Source organism: Anguilla anguilla, chromosome 5 (genome assembly GCF_013347855.1).
Source record: "Anguilla anguilla isolate fAngAng1 chromosome 5, fAngAng1.pri, whole genome shotgun sequence".
Lineage (NCBI taxonomy): Eukaryota > Metazoa > Chordata > Actinopteri > Anguilliformes > Anguillidae > Anguilla > Anguilla anguilla.
In genome coordinates this window covers 46,864,611-46,880,335 of record NC_049205.1, presented here as the reverse complement: position 1 = coordinate 46,880,335, position 15,725 = coordinate 46,864,611, and the positions used below count along the sequence as shown (strand labels likewise).

Genomic DNA, 15,725 nt, shown 5'->3' with positions numbered 1-15,725 from the left:
ATACAAAGAATATCTCTATATCATATAAGTATGATTCAAGAAACACACAAGGAAGTTAGCCTATATGTTCATCTTAAACATATTTAGCCGACTGTGAATGAGTGTGAATGCATCGTTTCATGTCCATTATTGATTAAAATGGACCCGTTTCCAAGAGTAGTCTAAAACAATCGCTCAAATGCCCACATTACCTATAACACCTATAAGTGTCAAGTTTAAACCAACAAAGATAGTTAGACTAGACACACCAGAGAATATGTTAAACACAGAAGTACTTCTGATGGTTCATATGAGCAAATAAGTTCAGTCCTACTGTCAGTTCATGTTTTGCAAATAATACCCTCAAAAATGTTTTTGTAGGACATAGCAACCTTTTATCTTGTAAGAATTATAAGATAAATATCAAGATAAATGTCAAAGGCATAGTCAAAAAAGTTTTAATTTGGGCTCACTTTCCAAATACTTTCTATATTGTGTTTCCACATCAAATTAAAGTAATAATTCTCAATTCAGTTCAGAGAGGATCCAAGTAAAAACCAAGAAATGTTGGACACAATTGTGGAACCATTTCTGTGTACGCTAATACTCTAACCAAATAGTTTTCTGTTACCTGAACGTCCTTCAGTGATGTAAGCCAGCTCAAATTTACAGAGATATCACTCATGAAAAAATATGATAAATATTACATTTGGACATCCATTGTGGATAAACTACCATCTACTTTAAGTATTTCACTAAATTTGATCTGAAACACTTTATTCAATATCAGACTTTGGGTTTCCATATTTGGGATTCAGTAACAAACACTGGAACACTATATTGCCAGGGAATTACAGTAAAGCATTTTAGCATGGCTATTCACCGACTAACACCAGTGATGAGTCAAATCAATCTCAAAAGATGGGACCCACATATATACCTTACAATCCAGTTCAGACATAAATATCTAAAATCTGATTTGACTGATTTGACAAAATGTGCACTACAAATGAGTCACTCAGGTATCATATTGATCTAATGTAAAGTATCTTGTGCTGAAGCATTGACAGTACCGTTTGTTAAATAAGTTGAAATAAATATGGCTACATGTTCAACACAACTGTTTTTTAATTATTAGATATTCATTAGATGATTGGAATCTACAAGCTTTGCATCCTGTAACCTAAAGGGCAATATTTCAAAATAGGAGAACATAAATGACACAAAATGAAAAATCATATGCAAAGTTCTGATATGTTAATGTACTTCATACCTGGCACAGTAAAAAATGTTGTATCCTCACTTCTATGGCACATTACTTGGGTCTCAATAGCAGAATAAATGTTCATATTAATTAAAATGTTAATTAGGCCCAAGTACAAAGTAATACCAGTTGAAATTTTTGTTGAATTTTTCAAGATATACAGAGTGCGGGTACCATTGGGGCATTAAAACTTCAATCAGTTAACAAGGAAATGAATTCCAGACAATAAATATTTTAATTTCTAAAATAGTATTACTTACAGTAATACTGTTTGCAGGGCTGTTTGAGTGGATGCAAAACCTCATATAGTGGCTTCTGCATACAATGCTACCTGTGGAATACACCACTAGTTTGTCATGAGAGGCACAATTCTGGCAGCTTCCTTGGACACATAAAACTAACGTCAATGACAGTAGTCCACACTTGTTATAGGTGGACCTATGTCCTTTTGGCAGGTTTTGCAATGAGTTGCCTCTCTCTTTCAAGCTCCTTCTCGCGTTGTTGCTCTTTTTCAAGGGCTTCTTTCTGTCTCTGCTGCTGAAGCTTCAAAGCTCTTTTCTGTGAACAATGGGAAGACAAAAGGTTCCCTTTATAAAAAAAAAAAAAAATAAAAAAAATAAAAAACCCCCCAAATACATTTTGTATCCCTCAAACCAATGAGTACACACACCTGCCTACACAGATGCTGGACTCAGGGATATAATGGAGCGCAACGACAAGAACAAACAGGCTGGCCAATACTTTCAAGATGTATTAATGCACAAGCGTTTGATTTGAAAAACATGTTCCATTTTAATCTCTTAATCCACCATTTAAAATAAAATCAATCATGTGGAATTCATCTTTGTATTACAGGGGTACCCAATCCGGTTCCTGGAGACCAAACATCCTGAAGGTTTTCCTTCCAACCCTAATTTGGCATACCTGATTCTACTAATTAGCAGCTTTATGAGATCTCTAGCTGTTGAATAACATGTGCTTTGTAAGGGTTGGAGTGAAAACCTACAGGACAGTCATTCTCCAGGAACAGGGTTGGGCACCCATGTTGTATTGGATCAATGTATTGGGAGGGAGGCAATGTAGCATAATGGCTAAGGAGTTGGTCTTGTAACCTAAAGGTTGCAGGTTCGATTCCCAGGTAGGACACTGCCGTTGTACTCCTGAGCAAGGTACTTAACCTGCATTGCTCCGGTATATATATCCAGCTGTATAACTGGATACAATGTAAGTCGCTCTGGATAAGAGCGTCCGCTAAATGAGTGTAATGTAATGTAATGTATTGGTGTAGTGTAATAAATAAACAATGAAAAATTACAAACCTTTAGTTTTGTTGTTTTCTCATGAAGCATCAACATTTCCTTACGTATGCTCACTAATTTGTTATGGTAGAACTTTGCCTCTGTAAACTGAAACAATGATTGTAGTTAGGAATAAAAATGTTCCAACAGTATATGGAATGCTCAAATCTTACAAAAATAAAATTAATTAAGATACACTCACCAGTGAATGCATGTCCAGCAGCGAATTGCACTCTCTGAATTTTGTTATTTCTTGTTCCAGTGTATCAAGCAATATCCCCTGATTTTGTCTATCAGGGGTTGCAAAACAATGAAGAGTTGTCATTTTATGAGTAAAATTAACAATAGCAAAACAAATGTTTGTATTAAATCTGAACCGTATACACGAGACATGGAAGATGCTTACGTTAATTCCTGAAGGGCCCGTTTTGAATTCTGCAAGTCAGGTAGGTAATGAGAGATGAGTCCACTGGTTAGCTTCTCAACAGCCTGCTTATCCACAAATACTATGTCCTCCAGAGGGCTTAATTCTGCACACAATGAACTGGAGTCTGTAGAAGCAAAGTCTGGTTGTAAGACACAAAAACAAAAAAAATCACAAATCCTCGTAGCGTATCGGTGGCTGTTTTTATAAACGTACTAACACTTGAAAATGCAAATTTTCTCTTTATTTTAATGTGAGGCCAGATGGACTATATATCCAAACAAGTCAATGATACATAAAAACCCCAAAGACACCTTTGTGGTCGCTGGTAGGTGCAGGGTCACTCTGCGATGATGATGGCTGCTCCTCCTCCCTTCCCTCTTGCTCCATTGGATATTCTCTCAATCTAGGAACAAAGATGGTTCCTTCAGAGGTTACAAACAGAAACAAATTGGTAAGCAATTTTATCTAAAGGAGAGCGAATATGGGTGTTGCTTCAGGCTTCACTGTGGAGTTTGTCTGACAGCTTGGATACACGCTTTCACACTACAGAGCTCAGATCATCTCCAAAAAACAATACAACTATGGCTCCAGCCATGTCCGCAAATCACTGTTAGCAACCTAGCTATCAAGTTAACGTTATAGTACACACGGCTTTACTGAAGCAACTAAATCGCCAATAAAAATATAATTCAAATAATGCTTGCTAGTTATCCGCCATCGTCTCCATATTAACTATCTGCAAAGTTATCCGACTGAGAAGAATCGTATAGCCCCGCATACCATAAACCATTCAAATTCTCCTCTCTATCCCGGAAATACACAACGAAAACAACTCATGTGACTGGCTTTAATTCGACTCATGTGACTCACTGTGGAGTCAACCAAACTACCCGCTCGCTTCTTCTGAATTTCTATGTAGACTGCAGAAATACAAAAACACAAGGGAAAAAACGCATCCTGGCCTCGATTAGTTTTCGTCGCACAATACGGCTATCGACAGGCCGATGCCTGGAGTTGTATGTGATTCTGGATCAGCGTCTGTGGTGGTAACTGTAATCGGGAGGTTTGGTGCAAAATGTGCATGCTTGTCAAATAATCGAAAAGTTAATAGCTAACTAGCTAGATGAGGAGGTGGTTTCACAAAGACCACAGTACTTATGCACCATTTCAGCTAGCCATATGTTGACGACATCTATGCTGCATTATGGTAATCAAAGTCATATCCAAGGGACAATCTAGATAGGTATCGCTAGTTGTCATTCGTTATATTGTTCATAACATTCAGGACGTCACCGCGTCTTCTGCTCGTCTCGCTTCCTATGTGGTTTGATTACAATAAACAGAAGGCGACAGACAACGGCACGGTGAGTTGCATTTCCCCTCGGAATCAATTGCTGTGATCCATACACGGATTCATTTATGTTACGGTTATCTGTTATTGTTTGCTAATATGTCGTGTTATTTGCATATTTGGTTGTCCAAACCACTGAAATGTTCTTATGCAGACTAGTTAATTGGTCCAAACAGTTGGTTTAGCAAGCAGCTCGTACAGCACAATTGGGTATGTTGGACGATCCGTACAGGTAAGCGTCTAACAACAAGCAAGCTGACTACTGTCAGTATTATAGTCTATCAGTGTAAACGTTGATTTTATGATTTGGGCTAATTGCTTCTGATCGGACTTTTGCAGAAGATATGTGTTGATGTTTGTGGCAAGCCGTTTTGTCATTTGATCCTTTTTCGTGGTTAGGTACCGAATTATGATAACTAGCTGTCCGTTTTGTTGGCTAGTTGGTCATGTCATTTAGCTAGATGTCACATTTCCCTAACTAGCTGCCATTTGTGCCTTCTAGCTAGCCATAAGACCTAGCTAGGCTCGCCAAAAAGCCAACTAGATGCCCTCAGAACACAGCTAGTTGCCGGTTTGGCAACAACAAAATGACAGTTGAACTCGTTAGATCTTGTGCAGCTAATTCACCTAGACTTTGTCAGTTCGGGGAAATGCCATTTTACGCCAGTAGACGGGGTTCTTGTGCTGTTTTTGTAACCTATCGTTGGTAGAAGGCTTTCCAAGCATTGCTGTTAAGTTAGGATATATTATGAGTTTGTCTTCGGCAACAGTGATAAAAATAAAAACAAGTTTGCAAATACAGCTTCCACCTCACTTTTTTGTGGATACCATGTACTCGGAACTGCAACACAATTCTCGGAAAAAAGGTTTCATAAATTAGCTACAATGATCCCAGCTAACAAAATGTTATGAGAAAGATATTTAGGCTACATAGGGTACCTGACCAAGCTATTATTACTTTCAGTGCAGTTTAACGAGGGCACGGCAAAATGGCTTATGCAATATAACGTTACTTTTAGCTAGTTATGTTATGCAGCTAGATGCCCGAGGGTGGGTAGCTTTTGTATCAAATCCTGTTCTGTGTCAAGATGTCTCCCCCTGAGGGCACTGCTGTTACCGTTTATAGTTGCAACTTAGCTAGCTCGGTAATTCACCTGCATTTATTCAATCAGTGGAACTGAATTTGATACAGCATGTATGCTATCTAGCTAATGTGTAGCCAATTTCACTAATAAAGCTAAGCCAAGTTGGTAAAAACTTTGAAAAGTCTACGTATGATGTTTAATCTACATTTTTCGCTTATATGATTTGTTTTAAGATACTTTTATTTATACAGGGAATCCCATTGAGACCAGGGTCTCTTTCACAAGGGAGCCTTGATTAGAGCAATGAGCAGATAAATAAGTACAATTTAAAACAATTCCATAAATACACAATAAAGTAAATCCATAAATATATATTAAAACAATTTATCAGAATACAGGTTATTCAATTTTTGGGATAGCGTTATCAGTATAGCTGTGTAAAGATAGGTGAACTATATAGTGGTGTTTACTTTGGCTTACAAAGCGTAGTTGTTGGTCTGTTCAGTTAAGTTTACACATTGATTATAAATGATACTTTGAATCTTGGCATGGGATATGCGTTGTGCCTTGTTGTTCAATTACATTTCCTGTAGTAGATTCTCATTTGCAAGTCATTTTGCTTCCTAAGAACAACCACTAAAAACACCAGAGGGGTTATCTGACTGCTCTTTGATTCCAGCTCAAGACTGCTGGAGAGACAAGTCTCATTTGTGTTCCTAAGTGGGGCATTGTTTATGAGGATAATATCCAGCGTCAAAATCATAGTATTAAAATGCTGTTCTCGCCTTGCATTTAATCCTGCACGTAACCTAATGTGCTTTTCAAATGTCTTTGAATTCCTTAGATAGGCAAATCACCAAAATCTTAGGTGCAGTACTCTTGTACACCAATGGTAACATCTGTTGTTGTAATGTAATGTTTGGTTTTATTTAAGATTATTATAAATTTGTTTTACATATTTTTTTACAGCAACAGATTTAGCCTGCTGCTCAGCTTCCCCTTCTACCACAACAGAACCATCTTGTACAGTGTAGTGATGTCATGCTCTGCCATTTGCTTATCTGGCACTTTGAAGGTGCCTTTACCTCAATAATTTGGCTGTAAACAGACAATTCTGCTGAAATCAGATTGTCTGGTTCATGTGATAACCCCTATGTCAGTTCACATGACACACTGCTTGCTAATCTCAACATTACAGGTCTGTGGCTGATGACAGTATATGCCTTGGAATGAATGGATATGTGGCAGCCAAGTCACTGAATGGATGGTTTTTGTCTTTTTGTATTGTGTTCCTGCCTTGTTCTTAGTTTGTATTGGATGCCTTTAGCACAAGTGTTCCCACTAGTGGTGCCACTTTGTTAAAGTCATTATATGGACAAGTAAGAGCTTATCTGGAGAAGTTGGTGTCAGTTCCAGCCATTTATTTGGGAACATGTGTGTCTTCATCAGTGAATACAATGTAGGATACATGTTGCACAGCCTACAAAATTTCCTTAGGAGCACTTGTATAAACATAATTTTGAAAGTTAGTGTAAGCAACCATTTCTATGTTGTCCTTGTCTTAAGCTCCAAGTACGTTGCAAAGTCTTTGTCTATGCCTGTGGGGTGTTATTGAAATTGTACTACAATGACAAATCAGAAGAATAGTTTGCCGAACACAAACAAATAGAAAAAAATGTTAAATTTAAAGCCAATGAAAATGAATCAAGATGTTTAGTACAGTCTGTAAGCATTGGGACAGTGACACATTTTTTGTTGTTTTAGCACTTTGGATTTGAAATGAAACGATGAATAATGAGGTTGCGATGCAGACTGTCAGCTTCAATTTGCAGTTGTTTACATTCATATTGGATGAACCATGTAGGAAGTGTAGCCCTTTTTAGTCATCGATCCCCATTTCTGGGGACCAAAAGTAATTGGACAGTTGGTTTGCCAGCTGTGTGTTTTTGCATCACTAGTTCATGCACAAAAAGGCTAACAAATGAGTTGATTGTATGTGTGTCATTTGCATTTGGAGTAATTTTGTTGGTGTCTCTCAGCATGAGGACCAAATACGTGTCAAGGCCAGTGAAGCGGTCCATCGTGGTGTGACAAAATCAATAGTTTGGTACATTGTTAAGAAACAAGAGTGCACTGGTGAGCACAGATTTAGCAAACCATGGAAGACCACTATAGTGCATGACTGAAGAATACTTTCAATGTCGAATAGATCCAGAACGCTCTCCAGGATGTAGGCGTAGATGTGTCAAAGACCACCATAAAGAGAAGACTACACAAGCATAATCTCAGAGGTTTCACTGCAAGATGCAAACCATTGGGAAGCCTCAAGAACAGAATGGCCAGGTTCAGGTTAGAGTTTGTGGAAAAAGTACATTAAAAAGTAGAATTCTGGAACTCTTATGGACAGATGGGATAGTTTTAATCTCTACCAAAGTGATGAAAAGAAAAAGTGTAGAGAAAGAAAGGAACTGCTTATGATCCAAAGCATAGCACCTCATCTTTGAAATATTGTGGAGGTACTGTAGTGTTATGGCTTGCACATGTTCGGCTGCCACAAATACTGGCATGCAGTACTAAGCATAGAAAGGGTGTTCCCTACATGGGTCACTGGATATGGATGTAAATACCCCTAAATTAAAGCTGAGAGTGCACTAAAACCTCATATTCACCGTTTCATTTCAAATCCAGTGTGCTGGACGACAGCGCTAAAACAACAAAAGATTACTGTCCAAATACATACGGACTGCAGTGTATATGATGGGCCATATATTACCCCTACAATAAAAGTAAGTTACACAATACACATTTAATGACGTGCGATTCCCGTTAGGGGAAGATAACGCGTTAAAAAAAAAAAAACACTGGGATTTATTAGGCCTGTTTGTAGGGAATACAGTTGTGGATTTTTTTTCAGAACTTATGAAACAAAAATAAATAGTTTCACACTAAATAAGAAACGGTGGAATCCCCGATTGAAGAACAAATTAGCGAGGGGATTTTTTAAAATTTCATTTTATTTGATTTTTTTTAACCGAAAGTAGCATGAGCAAGTTTAATAGGACAGTCAGTAGGCTACAACGTTTTACCCTGGACATCGCCCCTCCCACTCATCCCTGTTCCTTTTTATGTGCCCTGTACGTGGAACTCCCTGCACAGACTGTGTTCATACCTGACAGATTAGAGGGATTAACGCGTAACATTAGCTACCAGTACATACGATAGTTACCGAGTGCTGTTACTTTGACGACTGAATTAGGCTACTCTTTGCTTGGCGTAGCCTACTTTGGGTGAATCCATCAGTATTAGGCCTAACGTTGCGGAAACAGTTGACCAATTTACCTTGCACAGTTTATGAACAGCAAGCCATATGCAATTCGTTCTCATGCACTAAATGTTTTTACATTTGTTTTGTAGATGGTTCCAACAAGGAGACATTCCGCAGCTGACGGGAGAGCAGTGCTTTAGATATGTATCGTTTTAATACCGATCAGCCATCATAGTACTCGGACTATCAACTGTTTGGACACAAGCAAACGCAATTTTATTATTATTGATAGTTAGCTCACGTTAACCATGGCGGGCACAAACATTCTGAAGACTGTGAAGTCTCTCTTCAAGAAGGAACCGGACGACTGGGATCTGAGTGATACGGCAGCATTTGATTTCTCTGGAGAACTGGCGGAGGATGATGTCCCCAAATTTAATCATCTGAAAGTTGTGGTGTCTGGAGAAATGGAGGATTATTCGGCAGGTGCTCAAGCAAATGGGGCACCTGCGAATGCAATTGTAGATGACGATGACTCGCTGTTGGGCTCCCCTTCTAGTCTCGGTAGCACGGGGGTAAATATGGACAGCTGTGAGAGATGCAAGAAGAAAAAAGAACACACAAAACGAAGAAAAGTGATGAAAAAGCTCGGCTATGCTGCTGTTTTGTATTTTCTTTTTATGATAGGCGAACTTGTTGGTAAGACTTTTTATTGATCTTATTATTTTGTTTATGTAAGCAAATAAAAATATTGAAAATTAAGGAAGCTACACCGTAAGCAGCAGTGAACAATGAAGTAGAAACGTGTCGTAGTCATGTGTGCTCATTAATTGAGCCAACGCCACAGTTTCTGCTGAGCGCATGCACTATTTGTTTGATGAAAGAATATGTAATCTGTCTTGTATCTCAATGATATTAACTAATTTTAACAATTCGCCTCAAGGTGGTTATGTCGCTAATAGCCTAGCGATTATGACTGATGCGCTTCACATGCTAACGGATCTCATCGGTATTGTTGTGTCCTTGCTTGCGCTGTGGCTGTCTTCAAAACCTCCCACAAAAAGATTCACCTTTGGATTGCATCGTCTCGGTAGGTTGTATTCTCCTTTCATCATCTCTTTCTGACGTTATGCAGTAACGATTCTCTTGAAAGTGACGAAAGGGGTTTTCTACTGAAACTTCCTTTTATGAATCATTCCAGCTATTCAGAGCCACATTTAGCCCATGCTAGATCACAAATGATTAAAATGTTCTTAACTGAAAATTCTAATGCCGATGTAACAATATGTTACATTACATTATAGGCATTGTGTACTGATAATTGAAAGCAATGGAGTTCTAGAACACTGAATTTTGAAAAAAAAACATTCCAAAAAACTCTTCAGTGGGTTCATTTCATGTCAAATTATAGAGTCACGATCAAAAAGCTTTGGATAAAGTGTCAAAAAACATGACTGAGTATTGATGATTATTAAAAAATAATACTTGTAGGTTGTTGACAGTTCTGGGTGCTGTTTAAAATGTTGTGTAATGAATGTGTAGTGCAATTAAGCTACAGTATTTTGATCCATTCTTGAGCCAGAAAAGCTTCATAAAACAGTTTCTCATGTTTAGATGGCAACCTTTCTGTAGCAGGTTGCAGCCTCGGTAAAATGGTCTGTATGCATGAATGAACTGTCTGCTCATGGGCTTGTTTTGACTTGTGTCTCCCCTGTGTCCATTCCCAGAGGTGGTTTCAGCTGCCATCAGTGTCCTTCTGATTTACATACTGACTGGAGTGCTCTTGAATGAGGCTGTTCAGAGAACTGTCCACCTGGACTTTGACATTAATGGCGATGCCATGCTTATAACTGCTGCAGTTGGTGTTGCAGTAAACCTAATGTGAGTCTTACTGATGTGAAGTTTTTTCTGGACAGTCAGGTCCAAAGTCTTTTTCTGTTGTGTTCTCATTTTAATATATACCAAAGATAATCAGATGGGAAACTCTTCTAATGCAGTAAATGTCTAAAGTGGATCCCGTGGAATGTTTGCGTAATAATTCACCTTGCACAACTGTCAAAGGTTACTTGGTCAGTGTTTTTGCAGCTTCAGAGTCAGATTGTTTTAAACCATGGTAATGTGCCAAGACTATGAACTCAGCTGAGCTATTGTCAGGATTACCAGAACAAGATTTATATTTATGTTATTTATTGTGTGGGAATTACAGAGTGTATTAAATGGCTGTTGTTGTTTTTGTTGTTTTTTTTTTTGTATTAAAAAGTTTTTGTTTTTGTTTTTGAACAGAATGGGCTTCCTTCTGAACCAATCAGGACACCTGCACTCCCACTCCCATTCCCACTCCCACTCCCAGTCCCACTCCCACTCACATTCCCACTCCCACTCCCACTCGCATTCCCACTCCAACTCGCACTCTCACTCACACGGCTCTCCTCAGGAAGATCAGAACCACCATAAGGCACAGGGAAGCTTGGCGGTCAGGGCCGCGTTCATCCACGCCCTGGGAGACCTTGTACAGAGCATTGGGGTGCTCGTAGCCGCGTACATCGTCCGCTTTAAGGTACATTAACTATCAATTTGTGTCTCACCTTTACTGCACTGAGCTTTCAATGGTTCAGTGGGAAATGGTTCTCAACCATTGAGAATGGCCGCCCTCTGTGGTGGGTGGCCCATTTACCCAAAGGTCAGTTATTTTTTTGCACATGACATTTTGCGATTTCAATAAAGCTCCCGCCCCTCTAAGCGAGTGTCAGAATATTCTAGTTTGGGCCTGCCGCTTAAATCGACCTGTTTCAACCATGATACCTGATGGGAAGGAAGAAGCTCAAAATTAAAAATATCAGCAGTGCCAGTAGTATCAGTTTAGTTAAGCTGTCAGTTTCATCACTGTTCTGGGATCTAGTGCCATGATTCAGGGAAACAACTAGGCTAGTTAGTTAATCAACAGGCGAATTATCTTTGACAACAGAAATGCTAGGGACAGTCATTCATGTATAATTGGAAGCCCTTTTTGATTACAGTTTGCCAATTTTTTGCACATGATGCCGATTTTCATGGCTGCTACCATTAGTTCAGATATACAATATATGTTCTTTTTATAATGTGTATTCCGGAACTAATGGCAACATACATGGAGTAGTGTAGTATAAATTTGCAACTGACCACTTTCTTTTACGGGATATTAATTACTAGTGAATAACAAGACTCATAATTAGTACATTTTAAGGACGTGTAGCAACTAAATACTTGCATTCTTGAATGCAAAGAATTGTGTTGCAAGCCTTGTCTGTGCAAAGGATAGGGTAATGGGCAGTGTGTCATAACATAGTTTTTAGGTTGAATAGATAAGAAATATAGCTATCTCCATAACAGCATGCCTATCCTCTAAGAACAAAACACTGGAATTTTTCCATGCCGGAACTTTATCATTACAGCTTTGCTCTTCTGGTTTGAATTTTCTGAGTACCCTTGATTTAGATAAAAGGTAAGCCGAACTGAGAAGTAACTGCATGTAAAACTTTGCTTTCACAGCCTGAATACAAGATCGCTGACCCTATATGCACATATATTTTCTCCATCCTGGTGCTTTTCACAACCGTGAGAATCGTAAGGGACACAGGAATCATTGTCCTTGAAGGTATGACTTGTCTTGCGATGTTGTTCTCGTAAATTGAATTGTGTTCAGTGTATTTACTTTTTTATTCATAATTGTATGGTAAGAAACTGAAAAATAACCAGATTTATATTTTTGCTGGTTTTTTGGGAGTTCAAGCTTGGAAATTCCCAGTTTTTCTATTTTCCTGTTTTTCTGTGAAGCGTCTTTGCGATGGCTTCTCTGTAAGAAGTGTGATACAAATAAAATTTAATTCAACTGTATAAATGTCTTCACAGCAATTGATTTCCTAATACTTAGACTCCTGAAGTGATCACCAGTCGGATGTAAATGTGTGGTAAACCACAGATCATTTTCTGTGAACAGCCCTGTGTTTTTTCTAATCCCAAAATGCACTGAAAGCAAGAAATTCCATCTTCTCTAACCAGGGGTTCCGAGGCACTTGGATATGACGAGAATCAAAGAAGACCTGTTGAAACTGGAAGATGTGCATTCTGTGGAGGATCTGAATGTGTGGGCTTTGACAACAGACAAGACTGCTGCTCTGGTGCATTTACAGCTTGGTGAGTGTTCTTCATTTTTACACTTTGGCGGTAAGGGTGTTTTCATCTGAGGTGAGGTTGGAAGATCAAACTGGAGACTCTCCAAAAGAAAATGCTTAAACAAAATGCAGTCTGGGTGAGGGTTGCTTTAACTAACTTAATTCAATGGACTGCCTTCTGGGAGACATAAAAAGTAATGGTCTGTACCTCCAGCAGATGACCAGAAAGCATTAAATTCAGACCAGCAGTAAAGCTTTTTCATGACTAGGCTAATTCATGAGCTGAGCATAAGAGTTTAAAGATGTCAATCCAGTATTCAGTTGTTGGCTTCCTGTTTTGGTATCAATGGAGAGATTCACTATTGTTATGTGTGTTAGGCAGGAATCTCTTGCTTCCCATTACTTTATTTATTTGTGTGTGTGTGTGTGTGTGTTTGTGTGTGCAGAACCATCCAGTGGCACTCGATGGGAGGAAGTCCAAGCAAAGGCTCGGCACCTGCTGCAGACTACACATGGGATATACAAGTGCACTGTCCAAGTGCAGTGCTACAGACAGAGTTCACCCAACATATGCAGAAACTGCACACTTTCCAGTACCTGAAAGCAAGCATTCTTCTCATACACACCAATTTCTTCCATTTCAGCAGCAGGGCAGCTGGTGTATAAACCAACACAGGTTTGTAGACCAAGTTGTTTTCTTAACACGCTGGCACTAAGCTGAAGAAATATGATATGCAATGACAACAAAAAATCTACTGGGAAGATTACCAAAGGACATTAAACTGATTTACACTGACAAATACACACACGAAATAAAGATTTGTTGGGGATGCCCCCACCGCTGGGATTTTAACCTGCATACACAAAGCCTTTTTTTGTTTAAAAAAAGGAGCATTTATTTTTATTTTTCATTTTTTGATAAATCTTTGACACACCCTGAAAGTGTATAGGTGATATTAACAATTTGTTTTTGTTTGTTTTTTCCTTTGCTTTCAATTACTGCAGACTAGGACTCTGTAGGACTAATAAATCAAGTCATGCTAAAAATGGCACAGTCTTTCCCTATCTGCATACTTTGATCTTTTTAGTTTTTATCATTAAATCTGATTCCATATGGAAATGTGTGTTTTGACAGCCCTGAACTTATAATGGCTACAATGTCTGTTTCATAGCAGAGCCACAATGGCTGCTCACTTTGTAACAGGGCTCCGTGTTTGTCAGAACTGCCAGCTCAAACATTGTTCTAACATTGTAGTGAACTTAAATGGCAGAATAGATGTTTGCATTTCTGTTCTTAATTTGAGTAGTCTGAACTAGGCAGGTCACCATCTCTGCTGTGTGGGTTCTGCTTTTTTTACCTGACATGGCAATCTTTATTTTTATTCTGACCGTGTAAAATTTATTTCAAATCAAGAAACAATGATTATATGCAAACCTGCCACACACTCTGTTATCAGGTTTAAAGTGTGGATTGCAACATGAATGACGTTAACACAGTAAGCTAAAATGTCTAAAATTTCTAAAATTGTCTGTTGCACTGACAATCTCACCAGTGTCATGTTCTGTTTGTATGCCCATTCACATGTGTATAAAATATAACATTTGACAACCTCTGTATAATACTGCACCTTTAGAATTGTCTCACTTTGAATAATAACTATTGCTTAGCTCACCAGAAAAATAATTGTTTCCTGAGCCCTGTAGGACAGGTTTTAAAAAATGTAACATTTGTGATGTGTTTATTTGAAAAGGGTGGCTGCAAAGTACAGGTTTTTCTGTAGCCCCATGTGTGACCGTATGTGTGCTACCTCTCGAGGCACAATATTGAGTGCAGAAGTATTTTTTTTTTTAAACATTTCTTTTGACCAGTTTTGTGCATTTGCCAAGTAGGGTATTGAAGGGTTGAATAATTTTTGGCTTGAGAAACAAAAACATAGGTGTTAATGTGATGGAAATTGGATCAGTGTTTCCATTGTCAGGTTTCTGGTGATGCTTGTTTTGTGATTTTTTTGCAAAGAAATGTATAATTCTCTGGTCAGCTAGTCAGGACTTGAAATAATTCACAGTGATTTGCACATTCCTCCAACTTGAATGACATGTTAGTCATTGCCAAATCTGTGTTGCAGTATTATTGTACCTTTAAGTTGATAACACTTGTGTGTGAGACACTCCTGCCGAGCTTATTTGATAGGCAGACAATGTATATGGCCTCAATAGGTCAGACTTCAGTTGTACTAATATACATATGACTTTCACAACTGGGATATTGTCACTGAAAATGTGAATGTCAAAAATGTGGTAACATTCTGAAATAAATATTTTGAACATCTGCAAAGTATTTTCAGCCTTTACACTGTTCAGAATTTATATGGTGCACTACTATGGAAATGTTGTAACCATGACTTATAGTGGGGGTGCGAGGAAAACGTTGAAGTTATCACTAATATTGGGGGGGGGGGGGGTGCATGCAATGAAGATTTTGAATCTAAACTCCAGATTATTATATGACTTTTTTATTATGATATGAGTTTTTCAATAATTTGTTAGTTATAAAGGCATGTTCTAAATAAATCACGCTGAATAGCTTGACCATATAACATTTTTATTCCAGTCTATATGAATAAACAGCTTGCCAATAACTTGGTTTTCTGCTTTCAAAATCAGAAGTGGGTTCAAGTATCTCAGACAAGAAAGACAATTGCCTTTTTAAAGTTATGTTTAAAGCAGAAAAGGAGAGCAAAAATACTATAGATGACAAGATCTAAATGATGTGCAAAATTGCTGTAGTCTTGTGCTGTGTTCTAATGAATGCTAATGAAGCAATTTCCACAAGATGCACCCTATCACAATGCCCAGTTAAACATGTCATCATGAACCGAGTGCATCAAAATCTTTTGATAGAAAA

General features: G+C 38.2%; 2 protein-coding genes across 6 annotated transcripts; one reads left to right on the top strand and one right to left on the bottom strand.

Annotated features, from left to right (window-relative positions):
* Positions 1 to 421: 421 nt before the first annotated feature.
* Positions 422 to 3,872, bottom strand: bloc1s6 (biogenesis of lysosomal organelles complex-1, subunit 6, pallidin). Of its 4 annotated transcripts, none has more exons than XM_035417204.1 (6): positions 3,749 to 3,872; positions 3,280 to 3,371; positions 2,948 to 3,107; positions 2,744 to 2,831; positions 2,563 to 2,649; positions 422 to 1,801 (listed from the first exon to the last, which is right to left on the bottom strand). In XM_035417204.1, the coding sequence occupies exons 2-6, from the start codon at positions 3,353 to 3,355 to the stop codon at positions 1,682 to 1,684; spliced, it is 531 nt and encodes a 176-aa protein (XP_035273095.1). In that variant the 5' UTR covers positions 3,356 to 3,371; positions 3,749 to 3,872; the 3' UTR covers positions 422 to 1,681. The 4 variants fall into 4 exon arrangements, with proteins under 4 accessions (XP_035273095.1, XP_035273097.1, XP_035273093.1 ...); XM_035417206.1 differs by having other exon boundaries at positions 2,948 to 3,092; XM_035417202.1 differs by having other exon boundaries at positions 3,280 to 3,390; positions 3,749 to 3,825.
* slc30a4 (solute carrier family 30 member 4) lies at positions 3,401 to 15,158 on the top strand. Of its 2 annotated transcripts, none has more exons than XM_035417201.1 (8): positions 3,401 to 3,419; positions 8,819 to 9,368; positions 9,613 to 9,759; positions 10,397 to 10,550; positions 10,953 to 11,226; positions 12,198 to 12,303; positions 12,708 to 12,842; positions 13,267 to 15,158. In XM_035417201.1, exons 2-8 carry the CDS (start codon positions 8,978 to 8,980, stop codon positions 13,419 to 13,421), a joined length of 1,362 nt encoding a protein of 453 aa, XP_035273092.1. In that variant the 5' UTR covers positions 3,401 to 3,419; positions 8,819 to 8,977; the 3' UTR covers positions 13,422 to 15,158. The 2 variants fall into 2 exon arrangements, with proteins under 2 accessions (XP_035273092.1, XP_035273091.1); XM_035417200.1 differs by lacking the exon at positions 3,401 to 3,419 and adding an exon at positions 3,898 to 4,332.
* The last annotated feature ends 567 nt before the right edge of the window (positions 15,159 to 15,725 follow it).